The 16,013-nt window shown below is 46.0% G+C and overlaps 2 protein-coding genes across 2 annotated transcripts in view; both read left to right on the top strand.

Moving 5' to 3' along the window:
* The window catches only part of Gnb1 (G protein subunit beta 1), a 268,388-nt gene that overhangs the window by 136,134 nt on the left and 116,241 nt on the right, over positions 1-16,013 (top strand). The gene's annotated exons all lie outside the window — the stretch shown is intronic.
* Positions 1-16,013, top strand: part of Cfap74 (cilia and flagella associated protein 74) — a 60,543-nt gene that overhangs the window by 23,138 nt on the left and 21,392 nt on the right. Inside the window, exons 16-19 of the mRNA XM_052178350.1 lie at positions 1,200-1,364; positions 2,552-2,687; positions 5,157-5,236; positions 5,945-6,067. Coding sequence (XP_052034310.1) covers positions 1,200-1,364; positions 2,552-2,687; positions 5,157-5,236; positions 5,945-6,067 — 504 coding nt within the window. The remainder of the gene's footprint in view (positions 1-1,199; positions 1,365-2,551; positions 2,688-5,156; positions 5,237-5,944; positions 6,068-16,013) is intronic.

Consider the following 16,013-nt stretch of genomic DNA (forward strand, 5'->3'; position numbering starts at 1 on the left):
TGCTTGTTGCTCTCCCAAGAGGTTCCCAGCACCCACGTGGTGGTTCACAACCATTTGTAAGCCCAGTTCCGGGAGATCCTATGCCTTCCTCTGAACTCCTCAGGCATGCGTGTGCATGCACACATGCAGGAAAAACACCCATACATAAAATAAAACAGAAGTAGTTATAAAAGATGGGTTTTATTCAGTTTGGGCTTTGGCTCTTTCCTACATGGAATACACTGGGATTTCTTTAAGTCTCTCCTACTGTTAATCCTCTCTCCTCCCTAGAAGCAGGAACCATTTTGAGGAAGCTGGTGCTCTGTTCATCAAATGTCCCGCCCTCCTGCTGTGTGCCAAGCTCCTGGCACAGACACGGAGGCCCACCCATACAAGAGGAGCTCTCAGGGCAGATCTAGGGTGGGTTGCAAAAATAGTCAGAGCTCTACCCTGAGTGGGGAAGATGACAGCCCTTGCCAGTCATCTGTGGCGGGCACAGACGGCCTCGCCTCTCTGGCCTGAATCTGGACTACTCTGTTTTATACTTTGGTCTGCCTGTTTTAGTGGCCCATTGTCATGTCTCTGGAGAAAGGCAGGGCAGGTGGAGCCCTGGCTTTAGATTCAGTGTTCCAAAACAGCCTTGTGAGAGATGGTTGTGGAACCATGGTGACTCAGCCATGGCACTGTTAGCTTGAGCACAGAGAGTCTTTGGCCCATAGCTCACAGAGGCCATGAATGATGCAGCCCCACTCTGAAAACTAGCACTTTCCAGGCTCTGTGTCTGCCACACAGCTTACGTCATCCAGGAGTGACAGCTGTTAGCTTGTTCACCATTCCTAGACTGCCTTCTCTGAATTACTGTCATCTCTCAGCCAGGGAGCTGCTGGTTTGACTTTGTTAAAACCAGACATAGGAGCCCCAAGCTGCCCTGGGTACTATATGAGTCTGTGACTTCTTACGTGGGCTGCTTCCCACTTGTACCATGCACAGAGGCCCACAAAACCCCTCCTGTCCTGACTGGAGTTGAATATGGGCGTCCCTGTGAAGGAGAATTGTCCGGTTTCCCCTGACTGCATCTGATATTCAGGAGAGGAAACCTTCTCCTAGGGAGACATTGGGTCCTCTGGGCCACCATCCCTGCAAGGACCTGTCCACCCTTTGTGACTGACGATCCAGCCAGTCTGGAGGCCATCATGGCTTACCCTCGTGTTCTTTGGCAGCTGTCCCTTGACAAGGAGCTCATTGAGTTTGGGAGCTATGTGGTGGGTGAGACCACATCCAGGATCATCACACTGACCAATGCCGGGGGCCTGGGCACCAAATTCAAGTTTCTCCTTGATTCTGAGTTCTATGAGATGGATGAGTCCCAGCCCGGCGTGAAAATAGTGAGTTCTGTCAGCCTCTGACCGGGAACCATGGTTACCTCGGGTGTCTGCGGTTCTGCTTATCCAAGGACAGGGTGGGAAGCCTCCCAGCTATGTGTACAATCTCACACGTATCTCAGCACAACCTTGTAACATATAAAAACAGGATTGTACAACCTTGCATGTATAAAAATGGATGAGCAAATAAGGCTGTCAGCAAGTGGGTGGCAGGGGAGAGGGAGATGTCAAGATGGCCTCACGTCAGCGAGAGCAAAATGTCGGGCTCCAGCAAGGACACACATGCAGTCTGGCTTCAGGGGTTACAGCAGCAGAATGGAGTATACACTGACCAGGAGCACTGGGGGTCCCGCCAGAATCTAATCAGGCAGCTCTGTGAGAGACCATGGCCATTTTCTCAAGGCATGAAAACAACTTTTTGCCTTTCTCCAAGAAGACTGTTCACAGGCCGTAGTGAATGGTAACAGCCTGGGGGTGAGGGGGAGAGGGAGTCCTACTCAAGAAGTGAGCTCCCCATGCTCAGGGATTGTGGAGATCATTTGGGGAAGGTGAACAAGAGATTTACCTTTCCCTAGATGCTTCTAAAATATTTGAGCAGTCTTTTGAGAAGCATGGAGCAATCCTATTGGCTCTGTTCAGGTGCCCCAACAAAGACCTCAGAAAGAATCTCACCCAAGAGATGGCAGGGCAATAGGGCAGCTGTGGCCAAGGCAGGATAAGCGAGCATCCAGCTGCTGTGGGGGAAGGAACCAGGGAGCAAGGCAGGTAGAACAGGGAGACTGGGAACCAGGCTTGCTTTGGCCAGGGAGATGGGTTGCTCAGGAGGCTCCTGGGCATCTAGAAGCTCTGCCTGTGGAGAAAGGACAGTCAGCTCAACCCAGGTGAGAGCAGAGCCAGCCTCAGGACAAATGACCAAGTAGAAAGTATAGAGGGCAGACTCAGCTGCTCACAGGTGGGTGGGGTCTATCATAGAGCATAGATGTTGATAACAGAGAGGAGCCAGGTAAGATCAAATAATCATTCTTAGCCTAAGCAAGCTGATGCTGTGGCCTGATGACCCAGGATAGATGGAATGAGAGCCGCAGACACATGGGGCCTGGAGCTCTGGGAACAGATACATTGTATCTTCTCCTGGGACAAGGGTATCTGCAAAGTTGAATAGGCACTGAAGACACTAACCTTCCTTTCAGAGTAGCCTCTTCACCTGTGAGGACAAAAGTCTGTATGAGAAGATCATGAACAGCCTCTCTGAGCAACAGCTTGAAATCAATGAGTCCCCCCCAGTGGACCTCCTGAGCCAGAAAGAGTCCGAGAAACAGCTGGATGGTAAGAGCTGGGATACTCGTAAGTGCAATTGCCTTGTAAGTAAAAGGCATCTACCTCAAACTTCCCTGCATTGACTCCTGAGCCAGCCAGGACACTTGGCCTCAGATGCGTACTGAATAGGCAAAGAAGAACTGGCATGGACACAAGGGCCTCCCAAAGGTTAACCATCCAGGAGCCACTCTTAGCACAGTCACCTTGGTCCCTCAGGTCAACCGGAAGGGCCAGAGAGCCAGAGTCTCAACTAAAGACCGACAGGCCTGTGGCCCAAGGGGCACTGGGGGTCAAAGTGCAGAGTTTTCTCGAGGCTTCAGTTATGAGACAGTAAATATAAAAAGTACTCAGACATGTAAACATGCACTGGGTGTAGTATGCATTGAAACATGCATGGGGTGCAATGTGCATTGAAATTCTATTTGTGTTGAAACTTAACAGTATCAACAGAAGCCCCAGCTTTGGACAGCCAGGCTGGCCACATGATGTGCAGGTTTGAGGGCTCGAAAGCCCCGCCCATGGTCCGAGCTGATGTTTATCAGGGCAACCAGGCTCTGAGGAGGGTTCTTGGTTCACACTGCACAGAACAGGGACAGTTTTTAAAACTGAACAATCCCAGTGCTGGGAGGAAAAACCCTGGTCCTTACTGTGGTGCAGCCTGCTGGCCACCCTATGACCCTACGACCCTGTGACCCTGCCTGGACTTGTCTCATCATTCACCCATTTATTTACGTACGTACTTTCTTCTTCTTTTTTCTTTCTTTCCTTCCATTCTCCCTCCCTGCCTTCCTCCCTTGTTTCTTGTTTTGTTTTGTTGAGTTTTTTTTTCAAAACAGGTTTCTCTTTGTAGCTAGCCCTAGCTATCCTGAGCTCACACTGTAGACCAGGCTAGCCTTGAACTCAGAGATCCACTTGCCGATGCCTCCCGAGTGTTGGGACCAAAGGAGTGCAGCTGTAGTTTTTATCTTAAGATTTCCAAACTTAACATTTGTTTGGGCTGTGTGTGCCCTTAGAGTTATCCTCCCCATGCCGAGGTCACTCAACTACAACCTTAGAGTTAAGTCAGTAGTCTGTTTCAAATTTTTCAAATTTTTAAAACGCTGTGTTGAGTTCCTCTCAGTTTACTGTAGTCCATTTTGAGGGGTTGTCCCTAAAGCCTCGGAGCCGCAAGCACTTAAAACCTCCAGCAGATCAATCACCCTTAGCTTTTCCCCGTCTCTACCCGGCACTGGCACGCCGTGAGGCTGAAGCTGAGTTACTTCTCCGTACACGGTGTGTGCGATGACCCTACCATTGCACACTTTGTTCTTCCATGCCTTCCCTGTGTTCTTTTTTATCATTCTCATCAGCAGGAAATAATGTGTGTGAGGGTCTTCCTGCCATCTCTCTGTTCAGTTCTTACCTGGATATACTTGTCGTGCCCAGGAGGAAGCAGGTCATCAACCTTACCTAGATCAGCAAAGGGGTCGCAGAGTAGAGAGCTGGAGAGGGAATGTGCTTCCTTCATGGAAACTGGCTGCAGGCAGGTTGGAACACAGGGTGGGACAGCAATGGAGGCAGCTGAACCCTCAGCCTCAGTGATAGCTCATTCAAATTAGCTTTTGTATGTGGCACTAAACAGGGACTGAGTCTCAGCCTCTGTGAGGATAGCCTCTTGTTCTGGGAACTTTCACTGAAATATAAGTTTGGGCCTGGCAGAGGTGGCAAACCCTTTTAATCCTAGCATTCAGGAGGCAGAATCACATGGATCTCTGAGTTTGAGGCCAGCCTGGTCTACAAAGCAAGTTCCAGGACAGCCAGGGTTACATAAAGAGACCCTGTGTCAAAAAGAACAAGAAAAAAGGAAATCTGTGTCTGGATGGGTTACTTATGCTAGTAACCTGTTGACTATCTAAGCAGGAATGCACTTTAGACTCTTTTCTGACCAGTTGATCAACTTATCTTATACTAATATACTTTCTTGGTTATCATAAACTTAGACTCAGTCCTGAAGCCAGGAAATGCCTGTTACCCAACGTTGTTTTTTCAAAGTAGTTGCTTTGCATTGCATTACTTAATTGCATTACCAGATACATTTTAAAATTAGTTTCTTGGTTTACACACACACACACACACAGAGCCAGGCATGTTGGTACATTGATACATATCTATAATCCCAGCACCTAGAAGATAGAGGCAAAAGGATCAGGAGTTGAAGGTAATTGGACTTAAAGGTCATCCCTGGGATAAACCAGAAAAACAAAGAAAAAGGCCTGGGATGAATATAATTGGTAGAGTTTTGAATATGTCTTCAGTTTGGAAATAATAGCTTGGCATATCGAGTCTTCAACCTGTAAGGACAGTAACCCAGTGGGTCCCACGATCTTTATATTTTCTTAGCAGCAAGAAAGTCTTCTGCATTCTCAGTTTATTTAATCTGATGATCTTTGACTTTTTTTTTCCAGACTGATTATTGATATAGGCTTACTTGTCTTCCAGAAACAGAAGTTACTACAGCTGCAGTCAGTGCCATGACCGTGATTCCCAGTGAGGAGCAGGCAGAGATCACACTGGGGGAGGTCAGTCCACCTGCCCCTCCAGGTAGCAGCTCATCTTCCTCCCTACCACCTCCCCACTCTCAGGGGGCTCTTTCATCTGTCCGGAGCCAGACCCAGACTAAACCCGCACCAGTGCACCAGTCGCGTCCCCTCCCCATGTCAAGTGTAGGTAGGACCAGAGCAGCTGGGCCAGTTTTCTGTGTGTGGTCCAGCTTACAGAGGACACCAACAATGAGCCCTCCCTAGCTAAAATGTGGAGGAAGATGCAGAGAAAGGTTCACGCTGCCTTTCCTGTCCCAGTCCAAGTGGACTGTGAACCTTAGAATCAGGAATGGGATCTTTGAAACTCCAGGAGCTTGGAGGTAGGAGAGGGTGGTAGGGAATTGTGTGTCCTATACACAAGATAGAAAATGCAGCCAGCTTCTAATGCTGGTGAAAAGAGCCTGGCCTAGGGGGTGGGGCTGAGGGGGTGGGAAGCACACAGGTGACTCTCTGCTGAGTGGGCCCCCAACTCCCAGTCTGTTGGGGCTCCACAGCAGTAAGCACTCAAGAGCAAAGACAGCCTTAGAACTAATAATACCTGTATGTGACCAAATAGACACCCTAAGGACACGGTCCTGCTACCAGCCATCCATGCAGTGGCAGCAAGCATGAGCGTTAGTAGGAAACACCCTGATAAAAAACATGATGCCTACGTTCTGACCCCATGGCATTCCTCCTCTTACACAGGTGACAGAGGGGGAAATTGGTCCCTTCAGTTCCATCAAAGTACCCATTACCTTCACCCCAGTTATCCCAGGAGAGGTCCATACCAAGTTCAAGGTCATGTTTAAGAATCCACAGAGTCCAACGGTGAGTACCCCTGCTGCCACCTAATGTGGCTGATCTCCACAGCTGCATCGGACAACTGCTTTTGGTAACATGAGGTTTTCGCCTGCTCTTTCTTAAATCTTTAGTGGGTGGAACAGACGGCTGACACCTCAGCTAATAACACGCATGTGCACATGCGTGTTCAGATGCTAACCTGCAAACTACTTTGCTTTTTTCCTCTTTTTCTCCTTTCTTCCGTGTGTGTGTGTGTGTGTGAGTGAGAGAGAGAGAGAGAGAGAGAGAGAGAGAGAGAGAGAGAGAGAGAGAGATTGGAGATAAAACTCAGAACCTTGAACAGGCACTCTACCAGTGAGCCTCACCTCAAGCTCTAATCCATACTCTTGTTTGTAAGTTTTGCATGTATTTGGTGTATATGCCTATAAATGAGCGCTTTTGCATATGGCCATACTTGTGTACAAATGTGTATGTGTGTGTTTGTTTACAGAGGCCAGAGGCTGATTCTGGGCCTCTTCCTTGATTGCTATTTTCTTTATATTCTGGGGCAAGGTCTCTCACTTGAGTCAGAGCACATTGATGCAGCTAGCCTAGCTAGTCAGCTTGCTCAAGAGATCCCTTATGGTGTGCATCCTGGGATTGCAGGAAGACTACCATGCCCAATGGGCATCTCTGAGAGTGCTGGGAACCCCAACTCTGGCCTGATGCTTACACAGTCAGACTTTCACCTGTTGAGCTGTTTATCCAGCTCCCCTGAGCCCCTGCTCTTAATTATTAGAAATGTCTTTCCTAATCTATACTCTCATAGATTTACTAAATTATGATCAGAGAAGATGTTGTGAACTCCCCAAGAATGGATAAAGAAGCAATCTCAGGGGCTAGAGAGGTGGCTCACTGGTTAAAAGCACTGACTGTTCTTGTGGAAGACCCAGGTTTGATTCCCAGCCCCCACCCATCCCCACATGGTGGTTCGCAAGCATCTTTAACTCCAGTTCCAGAGTATCTGACGCCCTCTTCTGGCCTCCACAGGCACTGCATTACATTGGTGTACACACAAACATGAAGGAAATACACCCATACACATAAAATAAAAATCAGCCGGGCGGTGGTGGCGCACGCCTGTAATCCCAGCACTCTTGGAGGCAGAGGCAGGCGGATTTCTGAGTTCGAGGCCAGCCTGGTCTACAGAGTGAGTTCCAGGACAGCCAGGGCTATACAGAGAAACCCTGTCTCGAAAAAACCAAAAAATCCAAAAAAAAAAAAAAAAAAAAGCCAGGCAGTGGTGTCCCACACCTTTAATCACAGCATTTGAGAGGCAGATGCAGATGGATCTCTGTGAGTTTGAGGCCAGCCTGACGTACAGAATGAGTCTAGGGCAGCCAGGACTACACAGAGAAACCCTGTCTAGAGGGAAAAAAATCATGAAAACTGATCAACTCTACCGAATGACCACTGGGTCAAGTCAGAAAGAAAGAAACTAAGAACTGCACAGCATATGCAAACTTAAAGAACACAATGAAAGTTGTGCTAAGAGGAAAGTTCATAGCACTAAGTGTGTGTAGCTGCCCGCAGCCACATGTAAACCGGGTTACCTGTTGAGAGAATTTTGGGGTTATAGGGAAGAGGGGCGAAAAGAAAGCGCGGCCAAGTCAATGTTCACTGATCAAAGCCGTAAACTTTAATGGCGCCGGACCTTTTAACAGTTTGGGCAAACCCTTCCCCCCAGACTCCAGGCTGAGTTCCGGCGGAAGTTGTCTAGCTTCTCTTGGAGGTCTTCGTCTTGACTGCTCCGGCAGCTGGGTGGGTCACCTGTTTAATTCAGGGATTCCTATACCTGGAGGAACAACGAACTTAACCTTTACTTCGAGCGCTCCACCCTAGGTGGAGCAGGATCCTGGCTAACTGGGAGAAGTTAACCTTGACCAAAGTCAAACTCTGACCAAGTGCAAGACTGCCCCAATATGGCTCTGTACAAGTGTGTTCATAATGAACCTGGAGAGATTTCATATTAGCAACTCAACAACAAACCTGAAAGACTCAAACACACCCAGAGGAGCAGACGGCGGGAAACAATCCATCTGGGAGCTGAATTCAAAGACAGCAATACAAAAACTCAATGAAACCAAGAGCCGGTTCTTTGAGAAAATTCGCAAGATAGGCAAACCCTTAACCAAACTAATCAAAGGACAGAGGGGCCATATCCAAATCAACAAAACCAGAAATGAAAAAGGAGACATAACAAGAAACTAAGGAAATCCAAAGAGTCATTAGGCCTTACTTCAAAAACCTGTGCTACACAAAATTGGAAAGCCTAAAAGAAATGGATAATTTTCTTGACAGATACCATTTACCAAAGTTAAATCAGATAAACAGACTGATGACCCCTAAGGCAGTGGAAGCAGTCATTGAAACTCTCCCATTCAAAAAGAGCCCAAAGGGGGCTGGAGAGATGGCTCAGCGGTGAAGACCACTGGCTGCTCTTCTGAAGGTCCTGAGTTCAAATCCCAGCAACCACATGGTGGCTCACAACCATCTGTAAAAGAGATCTGATACCCTCTTCTGGTGTGTCTGAAGACAGCTACAGTGTACTTAGACATAATAATAAGTAAATCTTTAGGTGGAAGTGAGCAGGGCTGGAGCAAACAGGGTAGACCAGAGCGAGAAGAGGTCCTGAGTTCAATTCCCAGCAACCTCATGATGGCTTACAACCATCAGTACAGCTACAGTATACGCATATACATTAAATAAATAAATAAATAAATAAATAAATAAATAAATCTTTCAAAAGATCCCAGAGACAGACTTTCAAAGAGCTAATGCCAATATTCCTCAAATTATTCTGCAAAACAGAAACAGGAGGAACCCTGCCAAATTTATTTTATGAGGCCATGGTCACCCTAATACACAAATCACACAAAGATACAACAAAGAGAGTTACAGACCAATTTCCTCATGAACATAGATGTAAAAATATTCAATAAAATACTCACAAACTGAATCCAAGAACACATCAAAATAATCATCCACCATGATCCAGTAGGCTTCACCCCAGAGATTCAGATGGTTCAACATATGAAAATCTGTAAATGTAATCCACCATATAAACAAACAAACAAAAGACCATACAATCATCTTATTAGATGCAGAAAAGGCCATTGACATAATCCAATACCCCTTTGTGATAAAAGTCCTGGAGAGATCAGGGATAAAGGAGACATGCCTAAACACACACAATAAAGGCAGTTTCTATCAAGCCGATAACCAACATCAAATTAAATGGAGAAAAACTCAAAGAAAAACAAAAAATTCAACTAAAATCCGGAACAAGACAAGGCTATCCACCGTCTCCAAATCTATTCAGTATGGTACTTGAAGTTCTTGCTAAAGCAATTAAAAAAAAAAAACAAAAACAAAAACAAAAAAAACCTAAAGTTGATCAAGGGGATACAAATTGGACAGGAAGAAGTCAAAATATCACAATTCACAGACAGACAGATAGTATGATAGTATACATCAGTAACCCCAAATATTCTACTAGACGACTCCTACAGCTGATAAAACACTTTCAACAAAGTGTTTGAATACACAATTAACTCAAAAAAAAAATCAGTAGCCCTTATATACAAATGACAAACGGGCTGAGAGAGAAATCAGGGAAACAACACCCTTCACAATAGCCACAAATAATCTACAATATCTTGGGGTAACTCTAACCAAGCAAATGAAGGATCTATATGACAAGAACTTCAAATATTTTTTTAAGATTTGTTTGTTTGTTTGTTTAATGTATGAGTACACTGTTGCTCTCTTCAAACACACCAGAAGAGGGCATCAGATCCCATTACAGATGGTTGTGAGCCACCAAGTGGTTGCTGGGAATTGAATTCAGGATCTCTAGACGAGCAGTTGGGGCTCTTAACTGCTTGAGCCATCTCTTCAGTCCCTCAAATCTTTGAAGAAAGAAATTAAAGAAGATATCAGAATATGGAAAGATCTCTCATGTTCCTGGATCTATAAGATTAACATAGTAAAAATGGCCATCCTACCAAAGGCAGTCTTCAGATTCAACACAATCCCCATCAAAATTTCAACACAATTCTTTACAGACCTTGAATATAACGTCACATGGAGTTTTCAAAAATGACATCATGAAATTTGAAGGCAAAATTTGCAGGCAAATGGATGTAACTAGAAAAATAGTCCTACGTGAACCCAGATCCAGAAAGACAAACATGGTATTCACTAATAAATGGATATTGGTCATAAAAGATAATCATGTTACAATTCACAGACCTAGAGAGGAGCGCTCAGGGGGAGATGCATAGATCTCCTTGGGAAGGGGAAATAAAATAATAGATTTCATGGTGGAGTAGGGGTGGGTGGAGAAGGGAACAGGAGGGATCAGGTCACGGGGTAGAGGGAGAGAGAGAGATGACTGACTGGAGTTGGGGGACATTTCGGGTGTCCCCCATTGCAGAAACCTAATGCAATGGAGACTCCTGGAATCTACGAGGGTGACCCTAGTGAAGACTCCTAGTAATGGAGGATACAGAGCCTGAATCAGCTGTCTTGTGTAACCAGACAAGGCTTCCAGTGGAAAGACTGGCACACCAACCCAGCCACAAAACTTTCAACCTACAATTTGTCCTGCCTGCAAGGTGTATGGGGTAAAGCTGGCGCAGAAGTTGTGGGGGTGGCCCACAATCCCTGGACCAACTTGAGATTCACACCACAAGAGGGAGCCCTCGCCTGCCTGCCACTGCCTGGACGGCCAGGAACCAGAGTCTGGATAGCCCAGAGACCTAGGATAGAACCAAACACTGGCAATTATAGGAGGCAGAGCGGTCAAGGACACCACAAGAATACAGCCCACAGAATCAACTAACCAGGGCTCATAGGGGCTCACAGAGACAGAACCGACCATCAGACCCTATATGGGTCTGACCTAGGTCCTCTGCACATGTGTTGTTATGTAGCTTGTTGTTCTTAAGGAACTCCTAACAGTGAGGGCAGGGGGAGCTGACTCTGACTCCTTTGCCTGCTTTGGGAACCCTTTTCCTCCTACTGGGTTCCCTCGTCCAGCCTTGGCATGAGGATATGTGTGCCTAGTCTTTTTGTAACTTGATATGCCATGTTTGGCTGATATCCCTGGGAGGCCTGCAGATTTCTGAAGAGAAACTAAAGAGGAGTCGATCTGGGAGAGGGACTGGGAGGAGGGGAGGGAGGGGAAACTGCCGTCAAGAAGTCATATATGAGAGAAGAATAAATTTAAAAAGAAACAGAAGAACCGTTCTCTGAAATGGAGCAGCAGGACAGCTCAAAGAATGGCTTGGACAATCCGTCTTGCTGAGCATAGACCATTTGTTATTAGGGGTTACCTACAGAGAGGCGGAGATGATGGCAGAGGCCCTACCAAGTCCTACTACCTTACCTCTAAGTTACACCTGTCTTCCATCTGTATGCAGCAGGCGGTGGGGAATGGTGATTAAAGCACCCGACCATTAGCTGGTCTTAGTGAGCCTGCCCCTAGCCAGGAAGATATGCTAACAGTATCAATGCCCATCACCCTTCCAGTTTGATGTATAATTTATATATATATTCTTACCTCTACTGCTGGCCAGGGTCTCCTGCTCAGAAGAATGAGTTGTATTAGGATGTCAGGTCACAAAAAATGGTGACCTGCCTTTTATTATTATTTTTTTTAATATTAAAAGCGTTTAAAGTTTTCTTTGTTAGCAGAGGCAAGGTTCATCCAGAAATGACAAGCCACCACAAGAAAGGTGTCTGTGCTTTGAAGCTGTAAACAGACTTAGTAACAGGGTCATGTCCCTCCTGTGCCTCCCATGACATCTGTCTTCCTTTCCGTTTATGTTTTCCACATCTAGCTATCAAGGATCATAGAACAGCTTTGCTGGTTGGTACATGAGGGACTACACGCTTCTCCAGTTTGAGTTACACTTTTCGCCCAAAACAAATACCCTTTGCCACTCTGTTTTTCGGTCATTATGTTCTGTCCTGTCTCCCTCCTTGGCTTTTTTTATTTGTTTGTCTGGTGGTCAGTGACCTGTATAAAGGGAAAAGGACCCAAGTATTAGCTCCTGTCCCTAGCTTCCTTCATTCCTTTACCTCTCCCTTGACAAGAGTTCACACTGCCAGCCTCACCCCCAACCCACTGCCCCATGGTTGTACCCTGATCCACTCCTGTACTCCCTGCCCCCAGGGGTTGAAGACCAATCCCTCCCGGTAACAAAGTAGGTAACAGCCTTACCTGAGGACTCTGGATGCTCCAAACGGACAATCGGTATTTACTGGATATGCCTCATTAGTGACACTAAGAATAATAAAATGATTATCTTGAAGATCCAAAGATGTAAAATATCAAAATAGTAGAAATAAATTAGATGAGTTACAAGGAAGAGGGGAGGAGGAGGGGGAGGAAGGGGAAGAAGAGGAGGAGGAGGAGGACAGAATGAGAGGAGGACCTATGAATTGTGGACCACCTTGGCATGAGGATATGTGTGCCTAGTCTTTTTGTAAATTAATATGCCATGTCAAGCTGGCATATCACCAGCTGTGGTGGTGCTGGACCACCTATGAATTGTGACCTTCCTTTGCTTCTTGAGACTCCTAGAACTTCTTCTTTTTGTCTGTCCTCCAGATCTAAGCTCCCCACATGCCCTAGTCTCTGCTGTAATAGGCTTGCACTGACCTCTTAGCTAGCATCTCAGCCAGCCTGTGTGGGCTGGGAGACAACGTTATGCTGACCCCATGGCTCCTGCTCTCCTGAAGAACCATGTCCCTGGAATGGTTTCTGATTTCGACTCTGATCCAGAAATAGACTGCACTTTTTTTTTTTTTGCAACCCTGTGGCCTCAGACTTGATAATTGAAACATTTTAAATGGCACAAGCCTTTTAGCCTATGCAAAAGGAAACTTCTTAATCCACTAATTTCTATACCGACTTACCCTATTGATGGTCTAGAAGGCCTAGTCTTCTATCCCAGGCTGAGTTCCTCAGTCCATGTAGAATTATCAGAAGTCTCTACTACCCAAATAGCATCAGAACAGTACCTACCTAGTGGACTTGACCCTGATGCCAGGCTTCCTGTAGTTCTAAGTCCTAGCATCCCTTCAGGCTCCCACCCCAATCACTTTACTCAACCAATCACACCTGATGAGTCCCAGTGGGGAGGACCAGCAGATGAAGACTCAAGAAAGTTACCACCTCTTTCCCAGGTCCCTGCATAACTGTTGAATCTTGTAGATCCCAGTCTGTGTTATCTCTGCCAAGTTTACACATAATGCATACCCTTTTCTGTATAATGTATTATTTTGCAATCAAGGACTTGAGCTGTTTTGTTAGTTTTAATGCTGGGAAGCAAACCCAGGGCTTTGAACACACTAGTCAAGCTGCAACCCCAACCCAAGTCTTCAAACCATTAAAAATCTTTTTGGGCCGGGCGCTGGTGGTGCACGCCTGTAATCCCAGCACTTGAAAGGCAGAGGCAGATGGATTTCTGAGTTCAAGGCCAACCTGGTCTACAGAGTGAGTTCCAGGACAGCCAGGGCTACACAGAGAAACCCTGTCTCGGAAAAAAAAAATCTTTTTGGGACATGGAGAGATGGCTCAGCAGTTAAGAGCACCGATTGTTCTTCCGATGGTCCTGATTTCAAATCCCAGCAACTGCATGGTGGCTCACAACCATCCATCCGTAACAAAATCTGATGCCCTCTTCTGGAGTGTCTGAAGACAGCTACAGTGTACTTACATACAATAAATAAGTAAATCTTAAAAAAAAAAATCTTGTTAACTTTTAAATCAGGTGAGAAGTGCATGGCTGTGTGGTATCGAGTTACATGTTTTATATTTATAATTGTTGATAACAGAAGACACTTTTAGCCGGGTGATGGTGGCACAGGCCTTTAATCCAAGCACTCAGGAGGCAGAGGCAGGCAGATCCCTGTAAATTCCAGAAAACCCTGTCTCGAAAAACAATAAACAAACACACAATTGGCATTTTAAGATGACTATAGGAGAACATTCATAGATGTTCTATAAGGAGATAGTTGTAATTTTGGTTTTGAATGAGTGAGTTTGTTAAGGATATAGAAGCAGAAGTAACAGCCAGAAGCAGAAAGCATTACATCAGACTCTCACTGTGCAGCAGAAACTGACAGGGAGACACTAGAATCCCTGGTGTGACTAGAGGCAAGGATTGTCCCAGACAGAACATCTCCTGAGGGAGACTTCTAGTTAGTCTCCCCACCGACATTTTTGTTGTTGTTTTATTTTTGCTTCCTGAAACAGGGTTTCTCTGTGTAGCCCCAGCTATCGTGGAACTCAGGCTGTCTGGAGACCTGGCTGGTCTCGAACTCAGAACCTGCCTCTGCCTTCTGAGTACTGGGCTTTAAAGGTGTGCACCACCACCACCTGGCATCACCACAGACATTTTTATACCACAGGGTAGCTGAGTATTTCACTTTGGGAAGATCAGTGGGAATTATTTATCTGTGAGCTGTCTGCACTCAAATGATTCAGACTCCTGTGGTCAAGGGCACGCTATTTTCGGCAATGGACTGCTTCTGCTGTCTGCCATTCCCTGAACAAGGGGTCTTAGAGGAAAGACAAGCATGTCTGGATCTGGTGTGAGGAGAAGAAGCCAACCCTCATCCAGAACCATCTTCCTGGTCTGCTGTACTTTGAAATTTCCACACTGTGTACAGCATGTCTTTATTGCACCCAGCCTCAGTTCCCCCCTCCAAGTTACCTAAAGACCCTCTCACATCTCTTTCAAAACTTCCCGTATGCCCTCCTTTAACACTTATTAAAAAATTAATTCTTTTAACCCATTGAATCAAAGAAAGGCGATTGTCTCTCATCTGGCGGCCAGCCATCCACTGCCATGACCATGTTGTCTAACCACCTTCTAAATATTTATATTGACATAATGTATAAATCTGTGCTAGCCCCAGCCTTGGCCAGAAAAGCTTCTGACTGCAGTGGGTGGTTAATGAGGAATCTCGGTGCTGTTTAGAGTGCTGTCAGTAAGGGACTGACTGCTCAGCTGTGGACAGATCATCACCATCAGTTCCCAGTCTGTTTTCTCTGGACTTAATGATGTTACCATCTGCCACTACTTGTTCTTTTGCTTGGAAGATTCATCCAGAGAGACACTCTGCTCTCTCTCCAAGACTCTCTCTGTGGGAACTCCAGCTGACTGCCTCAACAGTTGATCTCTGATGGATTTTTGTTGTTGTTCTTGTGGTGGTTGTGGTGGTGGTGGTGGTGGTGGTGGTGGTGATGGCAGGGCTTCTCTCTGTAGCCTTGGCTGACTTGGAACTCTCAATTTAGACCACAAAGGCCTCAGATTCACAGAGATCTGCTTGCCTTGCCCTCCCAGGTAATGGGACTAAAGATGTGCGCCACCACATCCTAAATCCACTGGCTATTTTGAGCACCAAATTTGATAATAGTTTACTACCATCTATGGATCAATCTTCCTTTTACCTTGGCTTGCTAGACACCTAATAAACCTCATTCAAAACGAGAGGTATCACTATTATAGATTATTCTCTGTCAGTGTTTTGGGTTACTCGGACGATCGAAAGAAGAAAAAAAGACAGGGTGAGCTTCAGGCTTCTCAGCAGCGGGGAGTCAGCCTCTGCAGGACTGGACTGCCACAAATCCACTTTGCAGAGTCTACATATTGTTACACAAAGATACTTCTGCACACCAAAACCCCTTATCTGATGTAGGAGTTGTCTGAAGAAACCGCTACCTAAAAACCTCTTAGCTACAGAAGACTTCCTGGTCTGCCAAGTATATCTCCTCTTGGGACTATTATTTAAACAATGTGAATCCTTCCACAGGAGCCCTGATAAAAACCTCAGATACAATCACCGACTATTCATGAAAGGCTACTCCAAAGCTCGGGAGCCATTATTCTGGAATTCATGCCATATACAATGGCTC

The sequence above is a fragment of the Apodemus sylvaticus genome, chromosome 3 (genome assembly GCF_947179515.1).
Source record: "Apodemus sylvaticus chromosome 3, mApoSyl1.1, whole genome shotgun sequence".
Taxonomy (NCBI): domain Eukaryota; kingdom Metazoa; phylum Chordata; class Mammalia; order Rodentia; family Muridae; genus Apodemus; species Apodemus sylvaticus.